Source organism: Rissa tridactyla, chromosome 4, assembly GCF_028500815.1.
Source record: "Rissa tridactyla isolate bRisTri1 chromosome 4, bRisTri1.patW.cur.20221130, whole genome shotgun sequence".
Classification (NCBI taxonomy): domain Eukaryota; kingdom Metazoa; phylum Chordata; class Aves; order Charadriiformes; family Laridae; genus Rissa; species Rissa tridactyla.
The window spans coordinates 60,620,540-60,635,764 of NC_071469.1; the positions used below are offsets into that span (position 1 = coordinate 60,620,540).

General features: G+C 44.4%; 1 protein-coding gene and 1 non-coding gene across 4 annotated transcripts; both read left to right on the plus strand.

Annotated features, from left to right (window-relative positions):
* Nucleotides 1–5,318: 5,318 nt before the first annotated feature.
* EIF5 (eukaryotic translation initiation factor 5) lies at nt 5,319–13,334 on the plus strand. 3 transcript variants are annotated; one of them, XM_054199903.1, is made up of 12 exons: nt 5,319–5,466; nt 5,635–5,827; nt 7,973–8,252; nt 8,521–8,602; nt 8,830–9,002; nt 9,314–9,425; nt 10,121–10,260; nt 10,793–10,951; nt 11,130–11,291; nt 11,572–11,736; nt 12,015–12,149; nt 12,932–13,334. In XM_054199903.1, the coding sequence occupies exons 3-12, from the start codon at nt 8,181–8,183 to the stop codon at nt 13,022–13,024; spliced, it is 1,293 nt and encodes a 430-aa protein (XP_054055878.1). In that variant the 5' UTR covers nt 5,319–5,466; nt 5,635–5,827; nt 7,973–8,180; the 3' UTR covers nt 13,025–13,334. The 3 variants fall into 3 exon arrangements, with proteins under 3 accessions (XP_054055878.1, XP_054055879.1, XP_054055880.1); XM_054199904.1 differs by lacking the exon at nt 5,319–5,466 and having other exon boundaries at nt 5,496–5,827; XM_054199905.1 differs by lacking the exons at nt 5,319–5,466; nt 5,635–5,827 and adding an exon at nt 7,259–7,411.
* Nucleotides 9,785–9,908, plus strand: LOC128909692 (small nucleolar RNA SNORA28). The gene has a single exon (XR_008466467.1). It is a non-coding gene; the product is annotated as a small nucleolar RNA SNORA28 (small nucleolar RNA).
* Nucleotides 13,335–15,225: the final 1,891 nt, after the last annotated feature.

The following is a 15,225-nucleotide window of genomic DNA, read 5'->3' on the forward strand; positions in this document are numbered from 1 at the left end:
CATGACAGCTGCAGAGGACCTAAGCAATTTCATTAATAAAATGGAAATGAAAGCGTAAATTGCTAAAACAATACTGGAAGAGAGATTTAACTTAACGCACAAGCAGACAGATTTTGAAGTCTGAAAGCTAGCTACGACAAGTAGCAGGGAAATGTAAATGCAGTGGTTGCTAATGGGCATAATGAACAGGCAGGCAGCTTTGACAGCATGTTCTCAGCTGGAAGCGATATTCCCCAAGGACTCTTTATCTTCCATATCCACTTCTTTCAGCAACCATATAAATGTAGCAGGCAGATTTGCCAACCACAAGCATGCAACTGCTGGATAATGCTAGTGGTTGCCAATTAGGCCCATAGCCAAAGCTGCTACCTGGACAAACCAAGGAAACCTGGCTTCTCCGATTCCGATCACCTACACTTCCATCTACTTCTGACACAGTCAGAGAAAAGACAGCTCTCCAAACTGGGAGCATCCCCTCTTTCACAGACCTCCGAACTGTGCTATGCTGAATTCACCTCCTGATTGAACTTCCAGCCCATTTGCACTTTTCATTCATTTCTGTCAGTTTGCCTTTGTTTATTTGCCTCTTTAAACACAGACAGACTGTTTTTATTTGCTCAAAAGGATGTTTTAATTTGTTCTTTTCATCCAAACAACTACCGTCTGCAAAATTCCGAACCAACTCCTCCCACAGACAAAGAACCAGCCAAGTGCAATGCCAAAGGTAAAGGTACGCTATTGAAAAATCACCAACACACAAAAAACCCCATGCAAAGCAAATCAACATGTTCCACCAACACACAAAAAACCCCATGCAAAGCAAATCAACATGTTCATGTTAAAAAAATAAAGAAATACCACAATGAAAATCCATGGTATCCTACCAAACAGAGTGGGACCACTTAAATGGCCATTGAGTACATGCAGCCTGATGGCCTAAACACCCGCTTTTCTAATGCACTGCTGAAGATATGCACTGCTTAAAATTCAGAAATGCATATAACAGCCTTCATCCCTTCTCTCAGCCCACATGGGTGGGTATTACTCAGCTGTTCAGGAAGCTTGCTAGTTCTTCCAGATGTACCAGTTGGTCTAAGAAAAGATACATTACCACTATTCTTTTGGAAAGGGTATTCCAGCAAATATCCATCCAAAAAGAGACAGGATACTCTCTGCCCACTTTAGCCTTATTCATGGAAGCCAAAGCGACAACAGGCTCATTATATTTGATGATGCTCTGGGAAACCACTCCTTACTCTTTTTAATGCCACATGGTGAATGTTCTTGGTGCTGGATATGGTGTTGGATATAGTGTTGGTACAGGGGCAGTGACCCATCTCAGCAGGTGACCCAGCGTGTGGGTGTCCTATTGAGCAGCACTAACTGGAGAGTCAGGCCCAGCATCCCCTTAGCACTAATGCCCTACCCAGCCAGCCAGTATGCCCCACATTGCATCCTGATAGGAAACCCTGGCATGTAGAAAAAGCATCCTTTTCTCTTAACATTCACAGCTATCAAACACTAGTTTATATTCTGCAGAGAAAGCTCGTTGCTTCCTCTTGCTGAGACACCTCCCCTACATCGGCAGACACATACTGGAAGAGAAAGAGGGAGTGCAGGAGGAAGCCTCATAGCGTCCATTGAGACAGTAACAGATTTGAGGCAGAGCCTTTCAGGGCACTCAGACCCAAACACTAGCTGGGAGATTTTATCATTTCTGCACAGTAATATAAACAACAAAAATAACTACCAAAAATAATGCTATATGTGTATCTAACGTCATACACTTGCTCTCTTTTTTTTTTCCCCTCTATTTACTAATTATAGCTAACAAGAATGATTAACGTTACAGAGCATGGAGAGGAAAGCATTTCGCAAAGTGAGTCTCCCCAGGATGAACAGTGAGCTGCCAGGCAGCAATGTACGTGGAGCTCCTGAACAGAAAAGCCAGAATTAACCTCTGTCCTTGCTACTGATCAGTGGCTAGTGGATTTTGGACTCGTGCTTCCCCAATGGCTGCATATTCAAACCTAGCATGTAAATAATTAAACTTTCTCTACACATTTCCAAGATAGGAAGAAGAAAGGCTATTGCTGTCCAGGGTTCAGTGTAACTATATATAATCTTGGCTCTCTTTCCATCTTCTGAAATTACTGAAATTACAGCCAAAGCTGTGAAGACGGCATGACAAGGAATCACTAACCCAGCTGCTAAGGGTTCCTGCCTGCACTGGACAAAATAACAGCTCTGAACCAGCCACTGGGAGAAAACACGTACAGTTTCAGCCACTGGGAGATAACACATACAGCTCACAGCAGAGAAAAAACATTCTTCAAGGCCAAGGTTACCAAGTGGGTATTGAAATAAGGTTATGTTTATAGCCAACCATATCACTGATAGACGACAAACTTGCTGAAGAATAAACTGCAGACAGGACACAAGGTGGTCTATCAGAGAACAAAAACACACATGATTACAACGCCCATTTTTGAAGATTTACATTTTAAGTACAGACCTATATTAAGATTTTCAATAGAATTTTGATTTTGCTGCATTATCACAGGCATTGACGCTCTGTTATTTTTAAGAAAAAATTACTAAGGCAACATAGAACAAACTGGAATTGTTCAAGGCTGAACTGAATGATAATACAACATTCCTGTGATAAGGAAACACACCCTAAGGTCCACTGCGGAAAACTTCCCATTCTCAGACATGAAACCACTTCCAAAACCTGACTTACTAATGCCATTTAAAACGTCTTAACTACAAAAGTATATATAAAACTTGCTTAGTTTCTACCAATGAAACGCAAAGCACACAAGTGGTCTGTATTTTGAAGGTCACACGAGCAATGCAAACCATGAACTTCAGGATTCATGAAACCATGACGTTTCAAAGTGGGAGAAGAGAAAATATTTTTCTGTCTTGTCCAAGCCACGAAATACTAAAATGAACAAACTATAAAGACTAAATTTCAGTAGAAATATTTGGGATCCAACATTTAATATTAATGAATTGTTCTGGTGAGAAAAAAATCAACAACCAGGCACCAAGACAACAATGATCCACAATTTTAGTCGGGTCTGTATAATCCAGGAGAATATCACATGACTTCATCTGTATGGGACCTGCTTTTTGCAGAAGGAACATTATCTTAAAAGGAAACTCTTTAATTTAATTATGTCAATTTATATACTATGGTAAAAAAATCCTTCGTTATGCTACTAATCATAACGGTTCAGAGTTATTCACTACATCGAATAGCACCAAATACAGGGTGTCTTTTCCCTTTTGCTGCTCAATAAAGTGTTAATGGCAGCGGTATGCTTTAACACTCATAATCTATTAACCTCATAGGTGTCGTAGCACGGAACTAAAGCCGCAGACAGGAGGCACTTAGCAAGTTATACATGCTGCATATTTTCACAGCAAAGGAGTTCCTGCTGTGCTTTTCTTGCCTCCCACATTTTTATGATTTTTTCCCCTCATGGTAACTGCCAAGCTTTACATATTTTGGAGATGCTTCCTTATTTTGCCCTAACCCTCTTTCTCGTGTTTTAAAAAGTGTTGCTGTGTGTTTATCAAGGAGACATTTAACATATCCTGAAGAATTTTTAACTTTTTCAAATGCAGATAGTGAAGTCCAAGACTGACTCACATGATGTTTGACAGGATGGTGTCCTTGCTACAAAGACTTGCTATTCCATAGGCTGAAGAGAGACTTATAACTAGGACAGCAGCCATCATGTAGGAGGGTCTTTCTTGGAAGCACAGAGATGTGCAAATTTATCTGTTTTCTCCAGCTGAGGGAACAAGATTTTTATTATTGTGTGTCACTGGAAGTGTTTGTACCAATAGCCCGGCTTTTATGATTTCTAAGAAAATCTCATTTGTCAGTCACCTTCATGTTTTAATGCAGTTTTTTTGCATATCACACCAAAAACGTCCAAGATGTACTTGAAGGTTCAATAGGAGAAGTGTTTCCTTTAATGCTTGGACTCTATGATCTTAAAGGTCCTTTCCAACCTAAATGACTCTATGATTACGTCAACATGTTATCAAAGTCAGCCAGGAAACCTACATTTCAAAACTAACTTCAGGCAGAAAGAGATTTAGGTTATATGACATTATTTAATGTCACTACTAGTTTTATCTTCATTCTCTCTCTTTTCCTCTATACACCCACAGAACCATCAAGAAGCTTTACAACATTATTCAGTAAGACACGGTGACAGGAACTGAGGAGTATTATTCTGCTGGGGAATATTTATGGGGTAAGAAAGTTGGTTCATCACTCAATTGATAAAATCAAAAAAAGTTCTTTGCTACTTGAGTATTATTCTAAGTATTCCAAAATACGCAATTCCTGTGATACTGGAAGAGTGAAGGTAGATGGGAAAGAACAGAGGAAGGGACCGAAGTTTTTTGCTTTTTAAGTGAATGCAAATCCAAACATTTATTTCATCTAGGGCCCCAATTCAGCTAAGGAGGGATGGCAACATTTTACATTAAGAATAAAGAGCATATACACATGGAGGATTGTGTCATCCTTCATAACATAACCCAAGCACCCACAGCCACCCAAAGCTGAGTCTTCATGGCACTGAAGTTAAATGATCGGCTCTCTCCTGCACCCTTAAAGCAGGCTGTACAGGAAAAAACACAACTTATCCAGCAACTTAATTGCTTTAAATTATTTGTAATATAGTTGCCGTGATGTCAAGCGTTCAGTCATTGCCGGGCGATTACGAGTCATTCCTACAGCACAGCGGGCTCGGCCTCCATCAGAGGCTCGGCCCCGCACGCCTCCCCCTGCCCCGGGCCGGGCAAGGGGCACCGCCGGCCCCCACCCCGGGCCTGCTCCCACCCGCCTGCGTGTGGAAAGCCATAGCGGGGAGCGGGACTAGAGCCCTTCCCGAAGCTCCCGGCGGTACCGGCCTGCTCGGGCCCAGCCCAAACACGAGGGGCCCTTCTAGGCCGCGGGGGCGGGGCAGGATGGGTGGCAGGCCAGAGAGGAAGCCGAGGAGCAGCTCTCCAGTGGCTGCAGCGGAGGGAACGGGAGAAGCCTCTCAGTAGAGACAGAGGGAGAGCGGCAGAAAAGAGGAGAAACGTCCCAACCACCCCAAGCCCCGCCGCACTGACTCAGCCGTGGCCGGCTCCCGCGGCTCCCCCCGCCCCACCCCGTCCCGCGCTCTCTCGCGAGACTCGGCCGATGTAGACGCGATGTCCTTTGGGAGACTGGCAGGGGGAGGGCAGGGGGGAGGGGGAAGGGAGGCGAAGCTAGGGGGTGCCTTGATTGATAGCGGTCGCCGCCAGTGAGTGGGGGGCACGGCGAGCCCTCAGCCAATAGCTTCGTCCCGAGGCGAGCGGCCAGCCAATGGAGGCGCTGGGGGGGCGGGGCACGCCGCTGGCTGATTGATCCCAGCTTTGGCGATGTTCAGTCAGAGCGAGAACATTCTAGAGGTGAGTACGGGGCAGCCATTGCCGGGGTCCCGTTAACCGCCCCCTTCTGCCGGAGCTGCGCGCCGACCGCCGCCTCTCCCTCCCCCCTTCCCTTTTCTCCCCCCCTCCTCCTCCCTCTCCTCACAGGTGCCGCCGCTAACGATGCTCCTGATTGTGTTTTGCCCGCAGATTGTCCGGCGCTGCTGTCCCTGCTGATACCGCCCGCCTCAGGACGCCGGGACCCGGAGGCTGCGGCGTCCGCCTCCGCCTCCCTCTCCGTCTGGATATAAGCGCCCCCACGGCCCTGTTCTCTTCGCACACTCGGCTTCGTCGCAGCCCGGGGCGAGCAGCGTTGGGTTTATGTCTTTATTGGACGAAAACGGTGGGTATTAGTACAAAGCTGGGGTGGACGAGGGCAGCTCGGATCGAGAGGAGGGTTTGGGTCCTGAGAAGGTGTAGGGGGGAGCGGGCGGGCGCCTTAGGCTGGGCTGGGTCGTCGTGTTGTCGGTAAACAGTGGATAGTGGGAGAGGTTTTGTGTAATCAAGTGTCGATTTTGATAGGAGAGAGAAAAGAGGAAAAAAAAAAAACAAAACAGAAAAGCCTAAAACCTAACCAAACTAGAAGCCCTAACGCTTCATTTTCAGCTCTTTTCTGGGTGTTTGTAGGTTTTTGGTTGTTTTTTTAAATATATTTTTTTTTCTTTAATTCCCCCCCACCGCCATGCGAGGAGACAAGATGGCGGCGGCCGGGGCCGCGCCTCCCCGCGGTGTGGGCGGGGGGGGAGGGGGGCGGTGGCGCAGTTACAAACCCGCCCCGGGGGTTGGGGGGGGGACGGGACGACGACGGACGAGGACGGGGGGGCTCCTTCAAGCGTTAGCTCCGGGAAGGGGGGGGACATGGAGGGGTGGTGGCGGCGGCGGCTGCTGAGCGTCCCCCTCTCGCGGCTGAAGAGCGCATGCGTGGCTGGAGGTGACTCCCCCCCGCATCTTTTCCAGGGCTGACTCAGTACTTAATTGCTGCATTTATGACTCATCACAGGCCTGAGCGGGGCGGGGAAACGGGGCTTTGAAGCAGGGAGTCTGTCTGCCTTCCCGCTTTTTTCCTCCGTGCATAGCATATGGGGAGGTGGGGGGCGGTGGTGGTGCTCGGGATGAGGTGTCCTAGGGACCGGGAGAGGGAGCTTTAGTCTGCAGCAGACAAAAGCTGTAATATGGAAGGAGGGGAAACCGCATGTTCTGTCTGAGAGCTCCTGCTCAGTCACCGAGGTACCTGCTTCCTCAGTGCTTCTGCAAGCACATGGTCGGGTCACATGGTGGCTCTTCTGAGACATCTTGGGGGAAGGAAACCTCGTGCTTGAAGCAAAGCCCACAGTGCATTTTTTGCTGAGGAAGGTCGGGACTGCATCTGGGCTAATGTAGAACACAAGGCGCATTACAAATCTGTTTGCTGCTTCTGTAAAGAATTTGTAAGCCTGACGGCAGGGATTCAAATCGTGTGGAACCAATAGACCTGCTCTTATGCATAAATACTAAGAATGTTATTTTAATGTGTCAACGCTTCTGTCATTAATGATAACAACATGATGACGTGTCAGAATAGCCATGCTGTAGTCAGGGTTGCCTGTGTAGTCAACTAGTTGTGGCTTAAGTACTCTTAAATCTGATTATAGAGACACATGCTAATTTAAATATGTAAATACTGCTTAAGGCAACTTTAATAATAGGATTCATCCTCCTTCCCCTTCCTCCCCCTCCCCCCTTACCCTAAGAAAAAAATCAACTGGAAAAGCTGCTGCACTGCTCTGTACCTCTGCATTGCTAGGCTTTCTACAGTGAAGCAACTTATGTCAGACTTTATCAGGCTTATTGTTAAGTCAAAACTCAACAGAAGCTGCTATGAGAATCCATAAGTGAGAGGGAGAATTCACTAATTTTCAACTCTTTTCCACTCCAATCAAAAAACCTGGTAAGCCATGTAAAAATTATGTTGGGCTACAGATTGCTGCTGCTTCATCTTACTGATGTTTCTCAACATTCTGACAGACTTGGGTTTATGTGATAGGTTCATGCTATGATGTGGAATTTGAAACTGTTTTCTAGATCTTTCTCCTGATTTCCTCTGCCCTGCAGCCTGAAACGTATCACATGACCCTCTTGGTGCAAGAGCCTTTGGTCTCCATAATAAATCGAGCAGTGTTCCTTTCCCTTCCTTATTGATTGCAGCACTCCTTCAGGAGTTAATTGTACAGAAAATAGTCTTAAGCTGTTAAATGTTTTTTGGGTAATAAGAAAGAAGAGGGTGGAAAACTCTGTGGTGTAGTTGAGGAAAAGTTACTTAGCAGTACAATGCAAGCAATACAATTTTCAGTTCCACAAGTTGGAGAAAACCATAGCATAAAGAATGTAGGGTTTGGGTTTTGTTTTTTTTCTTTTCGTGCTGGATATAATCTCTTGCACAGTTCTGTAGCAAGATCTGATTGGTGCATGTTATGATAAACTTAATTTCTCTTCTTATTAACACTTGCAGAGCTGTTGCGCAGCCACTGGTACCTGTATTGGGGAAACATAGCATACAAGCAAGAACCTTACAGCCTCAGTGGCGAAAATTTTTTCATGTCAGAGACCGAGAACTCTTGCAGTCGTTTATGTCATCCCGTCTTCTCCAGACAGAAGATACCAAAAAACTGCAATCAAAGATCTCTTCATCTTATTGATAAAGCTACTAATAAGGCAAAATGTCTGTCAACGTCAACCGCAGTGTTTCAGATCAGTTCTATCGCTACAAAATGCCCCGTCTGATTGCCAAGGTAACTTAATAACTGTTAGTGGTAAGTAGGTAGTGTTTCACACCACTTGCTGTGTTGTTAAAGGAGGAAGAGAAGTGTGAGGTAATGATAATATTTAGTTAGTCAGAGGGCAAAGAGGATGTCTGCTCCTTTCTGTCCAGGCAAACGGCACATTAGCTTTTCTAAGAATACACCTTTCAAAGCAAAGCTTTGATGTAGTGAAGTGGAGAATACGTGCTGGGTTTGGTTGTTGCAGTCACTTAAACACCTTTTTTTTTGTTTCCTTTAGGTGGAGGGCAAAGGAAATGGAATAAAGACGGTTATAGTCAACATGGTTGACGTTGCAAAGGCGCTTAATCGGCCTCCAACGTGTAAGTAGTCTAGAGTGACACAGCACTGTTTTTTTTTTTTGCTTTTTTTGTTTGAAGTGGTAGTGGCAAGTAGCTAATAAAGCATTAATACCATTTTTTCAAGATTTGTAAGAAGCGTGATTTTCTTAAGATGAAATACTGAACGGAAAGAAGCAATGGCATTTTTACTTGCTGTTAAAAATTGCAGCGAAGATAAGACAGTAGTGGTTATTATGCTTTTCTTGCAGATCCTACCAAATTTTTTGGTTGTGAGCTGGGAGCACAGACCCAGTTTGATGTTAAGAATGACCGTTACATTGTCAATGGATCTCATGAGGCGAATAAGCTGCAAGACATGTTGGATGGATTCATTAAAAAATTTGTTCTCTGTCCTGAGTGTGAGAATCCTGAAACTGATCTGGTGAGTGCTCTCAGTCTGTAGTAATGGTAGTGCCATGGAAACACTTCATTAGGTGTTTATGGAAGTGGTGCGAAGTTAATAGATGACTTGACTATCTATGAAGAGAAAATGCAGAGTACACATACCCCATTAGGAAGGTTTTACATTTATAACAGTTCAGAACTTCTTTGCTACCCCTAAACTTGCTCTGTTGGGTGCAACAGAAAGTATTTAAACCTCTGGCTTAATCCTGTGGAGATGATAATGTAAACATAAGGTTTAGGCATCAATGCATGATTGTTCTGTTAACTGGACATTGTTCTTTTTTACAGCATGTCAATCCTAAGAAACAAACTATAGGTAACTCTTGCAAAGCCTGTGGCTATCGAGGCATGCTTGACACAAACCATAAACTCTGCACGTTCATTCTCAAAAACCCACCTGGTAAGTTTGTTTCCTTATTTGGTTGGGGTAAAGGGAACCTCTTCAGTGTGAGTGCTGCTAATGAAATAGAAAAACAAATAGCTCACCTCTAATTAAAGTGTAAAAAGGCTCCAGCGTACTCCTAGAATGTGTTTGTGAGTCAGGATGAGGTAGCTGTGCTCACAGTTTCAATTTGAGCGTTCTCTTCCCTTGTGCTCCTTCCCAAGTAAAGTATTTGTGAAAAGTTGGATTTGCATATGCAGAACAAAGCGTAGTAGGAGGAGAGCTAGTCAGCAGGAGCTCGTTGCATTTTTGCCTTTACCTCAGCGCAAAGTAAAAGCAGTATAGTAAATGCTAACTGTGATGTACTTGTTCTGTGCAAGCAACACTCTGTAGTAAGCATCTAGTTGCCTGCTGCAATTTAAGCTTGCTAGAATAGAAGAGTCTAACCTATTCCAGGGGTCTCTGTGTTGTGAGGTCACCTGTTATATAGACTTGGACAACCTTATGTCTTGATGAGAAACAAGACTTTCACTGGAACCAGAGGTTTCCTCAGCAGGTGTACATCTGCCCTGAATATTACTGGGTTGGGTACTTAAGTAACTTGCTGCTAATAAAAGCATCCAAACCCCCTTGGGGATTTGGCAGAGGTGCAGTAGTGCAGGGACTTTAGCTTTCTCTAGTTCATAAAGTAAAACAATAAAATTCACTTGCAGAAAGTGGTGAGACTGGTACAGGAAAGAAAGAGAAAGATAAGAAGAATAGAAAAGGCAAAGACAAAGAGAATGGTTCTGTGTCCAGCAATGAGACCCTTCCACCCCCACCACCAGAGGAGATTACTCCTCCACAGGTTGTGGTAAGTAGAAGGGAAAGCAGGGAGATGGGATTGTGTGGTGTCCTGCTCTGATTTGAAACTTCTAAATCGCCGGTGTTCCTTGCAAGTCAACATTGCACCAAAAGTTCTGATTGTATCCAGAATTCCACTGCTGGAATAGAAGTATCCCTATGCCTCTTCTATAGCAGCTTTATCAACTGTACCAGAAGAGTTCTGTTCGCACCTTGCTAGGTGAAAGCTGCAAACCCTTTACGATCCAGGTCCCTGGAAATGGGTATCTCATGAGTGTACTAGATAGAGTGGTAAAACTGCGCTTCAGGGAACCCTACAGATGGCTGCAAACTCAAGTCTAGCTTCCATTACTGCTTCCCTACATCTGCCCTTTCTCCCATCATCTTTGACTCCCAAATCATAATAACCCTTTCAAAATCAAAAGTACCTGTTTATTAAAAAAAAATAATGCTCTTAAATCTGTACCTAGAAACAACACTCACCTATTCCTAAGCTTGTAGTAACATCGTATGAACCTGTTGGTTTGGTTTGGTTTTTTTAGGAGGAGGAAGATGATGATGACTGGGGCGAAGACACAACAGAAGAAGCCCAGAGGCGTAGAATGGATGAAATCAGTGACCATGCAAAGAACCTCACACTTAGTGAAGACCTGGAAAGAACAGTGGAGGAGAGAGTCAACATACTGTTTGATTTTGTGAAGGTGAATACTCTGGTTTTTTGCATGGTAGCCACTCTGCTGTAATTGTACAAAATATTGGTAAGGAGACTCTAAGCGCAAGCTGCTTAAGCTTCTACCAGAGGTGGGGAAGGAAGCAGTGTAATAGAGCATTGACACAGACTTTGGTAGCTTTAAAATGTTTCTGTCCTTGTCTTTGTAGAAAAAGAAGGAAGAAGGTGTCATTGATACTTCTGACAAAGACATTGTAGCAGAAGCAGAGAGACTGGATGTAAAGGCTATGGGCCCACTGGTTCTCACTGAAGTCCTTTTTGACGAAAAGATTCGTGAACAGATAAGGAAATACAGGCGTCACTTCCTTCGTGTAAGCAGTCTCTTCTTCGGCACCTGTTTTAACAACCATTGGGTTGGCTTTTTGTATTAACTACTTGACTCCGTTCTGGATTGCTTGGTACTGTGGGGAAGAAGGCTTTTTGTAGTTTTCCTTGTTTTTAAACAGCTACTACTTAGCTAGGGAAAATGCTGGGAGGGATAGCATGAGCTGTTACAAATTTTGCTATCTCATTTTGTTGAGAGCAGAATTATCAGCTCTTTCTGGAGAGGGAAAAAAAAATTAATTGTCTCTGTTTTCGTCACAACTCTAGTTCTGCCACAACAACAAGAAGGCTCAGAGGTACCTTCTCCACGGCTTTGAGTGTGTGGTAGCCATGCATCAGTCTCAGCTTATTTCTAAAATACCACATATTTTGAAGGAAATGTATGATGCAGATCTTCTGGAAGAAGAAGTCATCCTTGGCTGGGCAGAAAAGGTAAGGGGTAGTACTTCGTGTACCGTACCAGCTAAGTAATTGAATGTAGAATACTGCATCTGACTTCTCCGTTCTGGTGTAACTGCTTGTGCAGATGGCTTTAAACAACTAACCTGAGATAAGTTACTGTCTTGGGAGAAACCTCGCTTTCAAAAATGGGCTGCTCAAGGTGGTGGGGTGAGGTTAGAGTTCGAAGTTAAGCTCTTGCTGTGTTTGGGAATGATCTGATATAAGCTCCTTCAGCGTTGAAGCAAAATCTGTGTGCTTCTGTCCTCCAGGCCTCAAAGAAATATGTTTCAAAGGAGCTTGCCAAAGAAATACGTGTCAAAGCAGAACCATTTATTAAATGGCTAAAGGAAGCTGAAGAAGAATCTTCCGGTAATGAAGAAGAGGATGAAGATGAAAACATAGAGGTAGGAAGGGTTCATTTACTGTAAATGCTTCCTGTTCCTGCATGCTTAAGTCTTACACTTTGTCTTGGTATGCAATAAAATAGCTTCATGTATTACTGTGTATGTTGGGAACTGGGGTAATGCCTCGTTTCTAATACTTTGTCAGAGTATTTTTGCTACACATAGTCACTTGTCTACACAAGAGCATTTTTATAACACTACAGGTGTTTTCTAATAGCCAAGGACTGTCATTGTGGAACTGTGCAGACAGTCTCTTGCACAGTACTAGTTCGTATAGTGGAAGACTGATAAGATACTGTGCGTAAAGCCTTGTGTTTTAGAAGAGTTAGTGGGTATATGTTTACTTTAAAAGCAGATTAAAGAGCAAGTGACCATTTTCCTCACAGTTTAGGCCTAGGTAAAATCTGTTGGCTACACACTCTAGCTGACTGTGGCTGGGATTTTTTTGCTTGTGGGCTTTTTGTTTGTTTGTCCTCCCAGTAGTGCCTACTCTTGCCCCTGGATAGGAGATCCTGCTTCCTACAGGCAGGCATGGCATGCCTCTGTCTTCTAAAGACAGATGTTAAGGTGTACCTGTGGTTCCAGCATGCCTAAGTTCAAGTTTTGTATGCGATATTAATTCTTGTGCTGCGCAGTGTGCTTCAGAACATGGAGCAGCTCATGGCAATAGACAGGAGGGCTGTTGAGTGGGCAGGTGTTGGCAATGCCCGATGTTAACACTTTTCTGGTGCTTAATGGTGGTGGTAGGTGCTGTAGTAAAAGCAAGTGTCTTGTCTCCGCAGGTGGTGTACTCTACAACTGCCAGTGTACCTAAAGTTGAAACTGTGAAGCCTGCAAACAATAAAGATGACGATATCGATATTGATGCCATTTAAAGTGATGCAACGTAGCTTCCAGCATAATAATGCAAACTTCTCTGCATTTTCTGCCAGAAGTGTGACTTGTATGTGCACAAGCTGAAATGGCTTAACATCCTGCTACTCTTTGTACTCTAAAATGTATCTTTTTACTGTGACTGGTCTTGTGTAACTAAGCCTAATACCAAGGAGTCAGCACGTCGGTGAACTGATCTAGTTTGCAACTGGCATGTTCTGTTTTGTTTTTCTAACTTGTGTTGGACACATACTTGGAGCACATTTATAATACAGTTGTGGAAATAAAGGATTTGGTTTTGGTCAATCTTGACTTGTGACTCTGAACTCCCTTATTTCTTTTCCAAGTATCTACAGAACTCCACGAAACGTGCGAAGTTGAAGACAAAAATTACAAAAATCTCTTGAATGAGACAAAAATTAAGTTAGAGGCTGTTGCAACAGTGGACATTTGAAATGGGCAAGAAGCAGGTGTTGGGTAATCTACAGTGTACAGATGCCAGTTTCTTCACATGCAGGGCAGCTGTCTGGATTCTGATCCTTGCAGGCTTTTTTTTTTTAAAAAAAACTTGCACAGGTGTTCACTACATAAGTTTGTTTTGTGGTGGTTTGGTTTTTTTTCCCTGAGGTTTTCAGCAGCTCCGTTGAATACTGAGCAGCCTGCCACAGGTCCCATGGTGGCAGAGGAAATGGGCACCTGTTTTGGTCTGATGTGGGGTGGGGAGGGAAGGGGGCACGATCTGTTGCCTTGGACATGGGAGCCCCTGCAGTGGACCTGTGTAGCTCTGGAATTGTTTTGTGTATCATAAATGCCAGCACAGAGGTACCTGATTCCTTTAGAAACTGCGTACAAAGGGAAGCCTAGTCCACCTAAATCTGGTGACAGATTTTGGGTGTTCTAGGATTGTCCCCGCTGTGGGGATTGTGGGGATTTTTTAATTTTTTTTGCCTGTCACAGCCTTTTGCTCTGGAAAGCTGAGAATGACAATGTGTGTGGGTTTTGTTTGGTGGTTGTGTTTTGGGTTTTTTGTTTTTTTTTTTTTTTTTTTTTTCATTGCTGCGAAATTGAGTACTGCAAGTTTTGAGAGGTGGAGGCTCCGGTGCACAGTGAGTGGCTTTTCCTGATCAAACCGTTTCTGCAGAATTTAGGATTGGGTGCAGGGGAAGATGGTGTTTGCTGGTTATAAGAGCAGTGACTTGAGCTGCAGGTTTTTCTCTCTTCAAAACAGCGGGGTGTGATCTTACTGCTGCGTGGCAGGTGGCCCTGGCATCAAATTGTGACTTGGTACTAGCAGATGTAGCGAACAGTGTTCAATGGGGTAAAGCCGTGAAGTGTTTGAAAGTGTTCTTTTGATTTTGAAGGGCGTTTATTGCAGTAGTGCAAAAACATTGATTTAAATTCAGGTTTATTCCTGGTTTCTTTTTCTCTAAAAGAAAATTTGTTCTTTCTGTTTAAACTGAGTTTGTATTTCTAAAGTAACTGCCAATTGTTAGGCTTGTTGGGAACCTGGAAGATGAATTATTAATCCCTATGTCACCTCTGCAGAAGATGCCTCCTCCCCGTGCGGGCAGACACCTCCCTCATGTAGCAGTTGTGGGCTCGCCCTTGTAGGCATTTGCCTGCCAGGCTGGAAGCTGAGTTGGGATGGTTGAGACCCTCTGGAAAAATCCCAGCTGAATGCAGTGTTGCTGTTACAGAGTTTACGGTTTTTCACCTGGTGTGGTTGTAGAAAGCTGTATGGGTGGGTTTTAGTTCATGCAGGTGGCAATCAAGAAACTAGTATCTGGGGAACTTCTTTAAAGCAAAAGGCTCAAACTTCAGGGTGGTGACAGAGAGGGAAGGGTTAAAAACACAGTCTGGTTTGCAGGCAGGGTTTCAGCCCTGGGCTTCCTACTTGCTTGTAGCAACAGGTTGGGCATTAGTGATACCCAGCAAACAAAATCATTCACCAGTATCTCCCAGTCACGTTGGTGAGGTGAGTGTAGGACTTCCCTCCTGAAGCTGTGCCTCCCTGGCACACTCCCCTGTTGCGGTGGGAGGTGGGTGCTTGTACATCAGGCGTTCCTTGGATAGGCCTTGAGCTGGCTCTGCCTTTCTGAGCAGAATTCGGGCTTGCAGCGGGAATGAGGAGAAGCCCTGCTCTTTCCCAGAAGTGTGTCCCGGCTGCGATGTTGAGAAATGCTGTGGCCCTTTCACCAGCCGC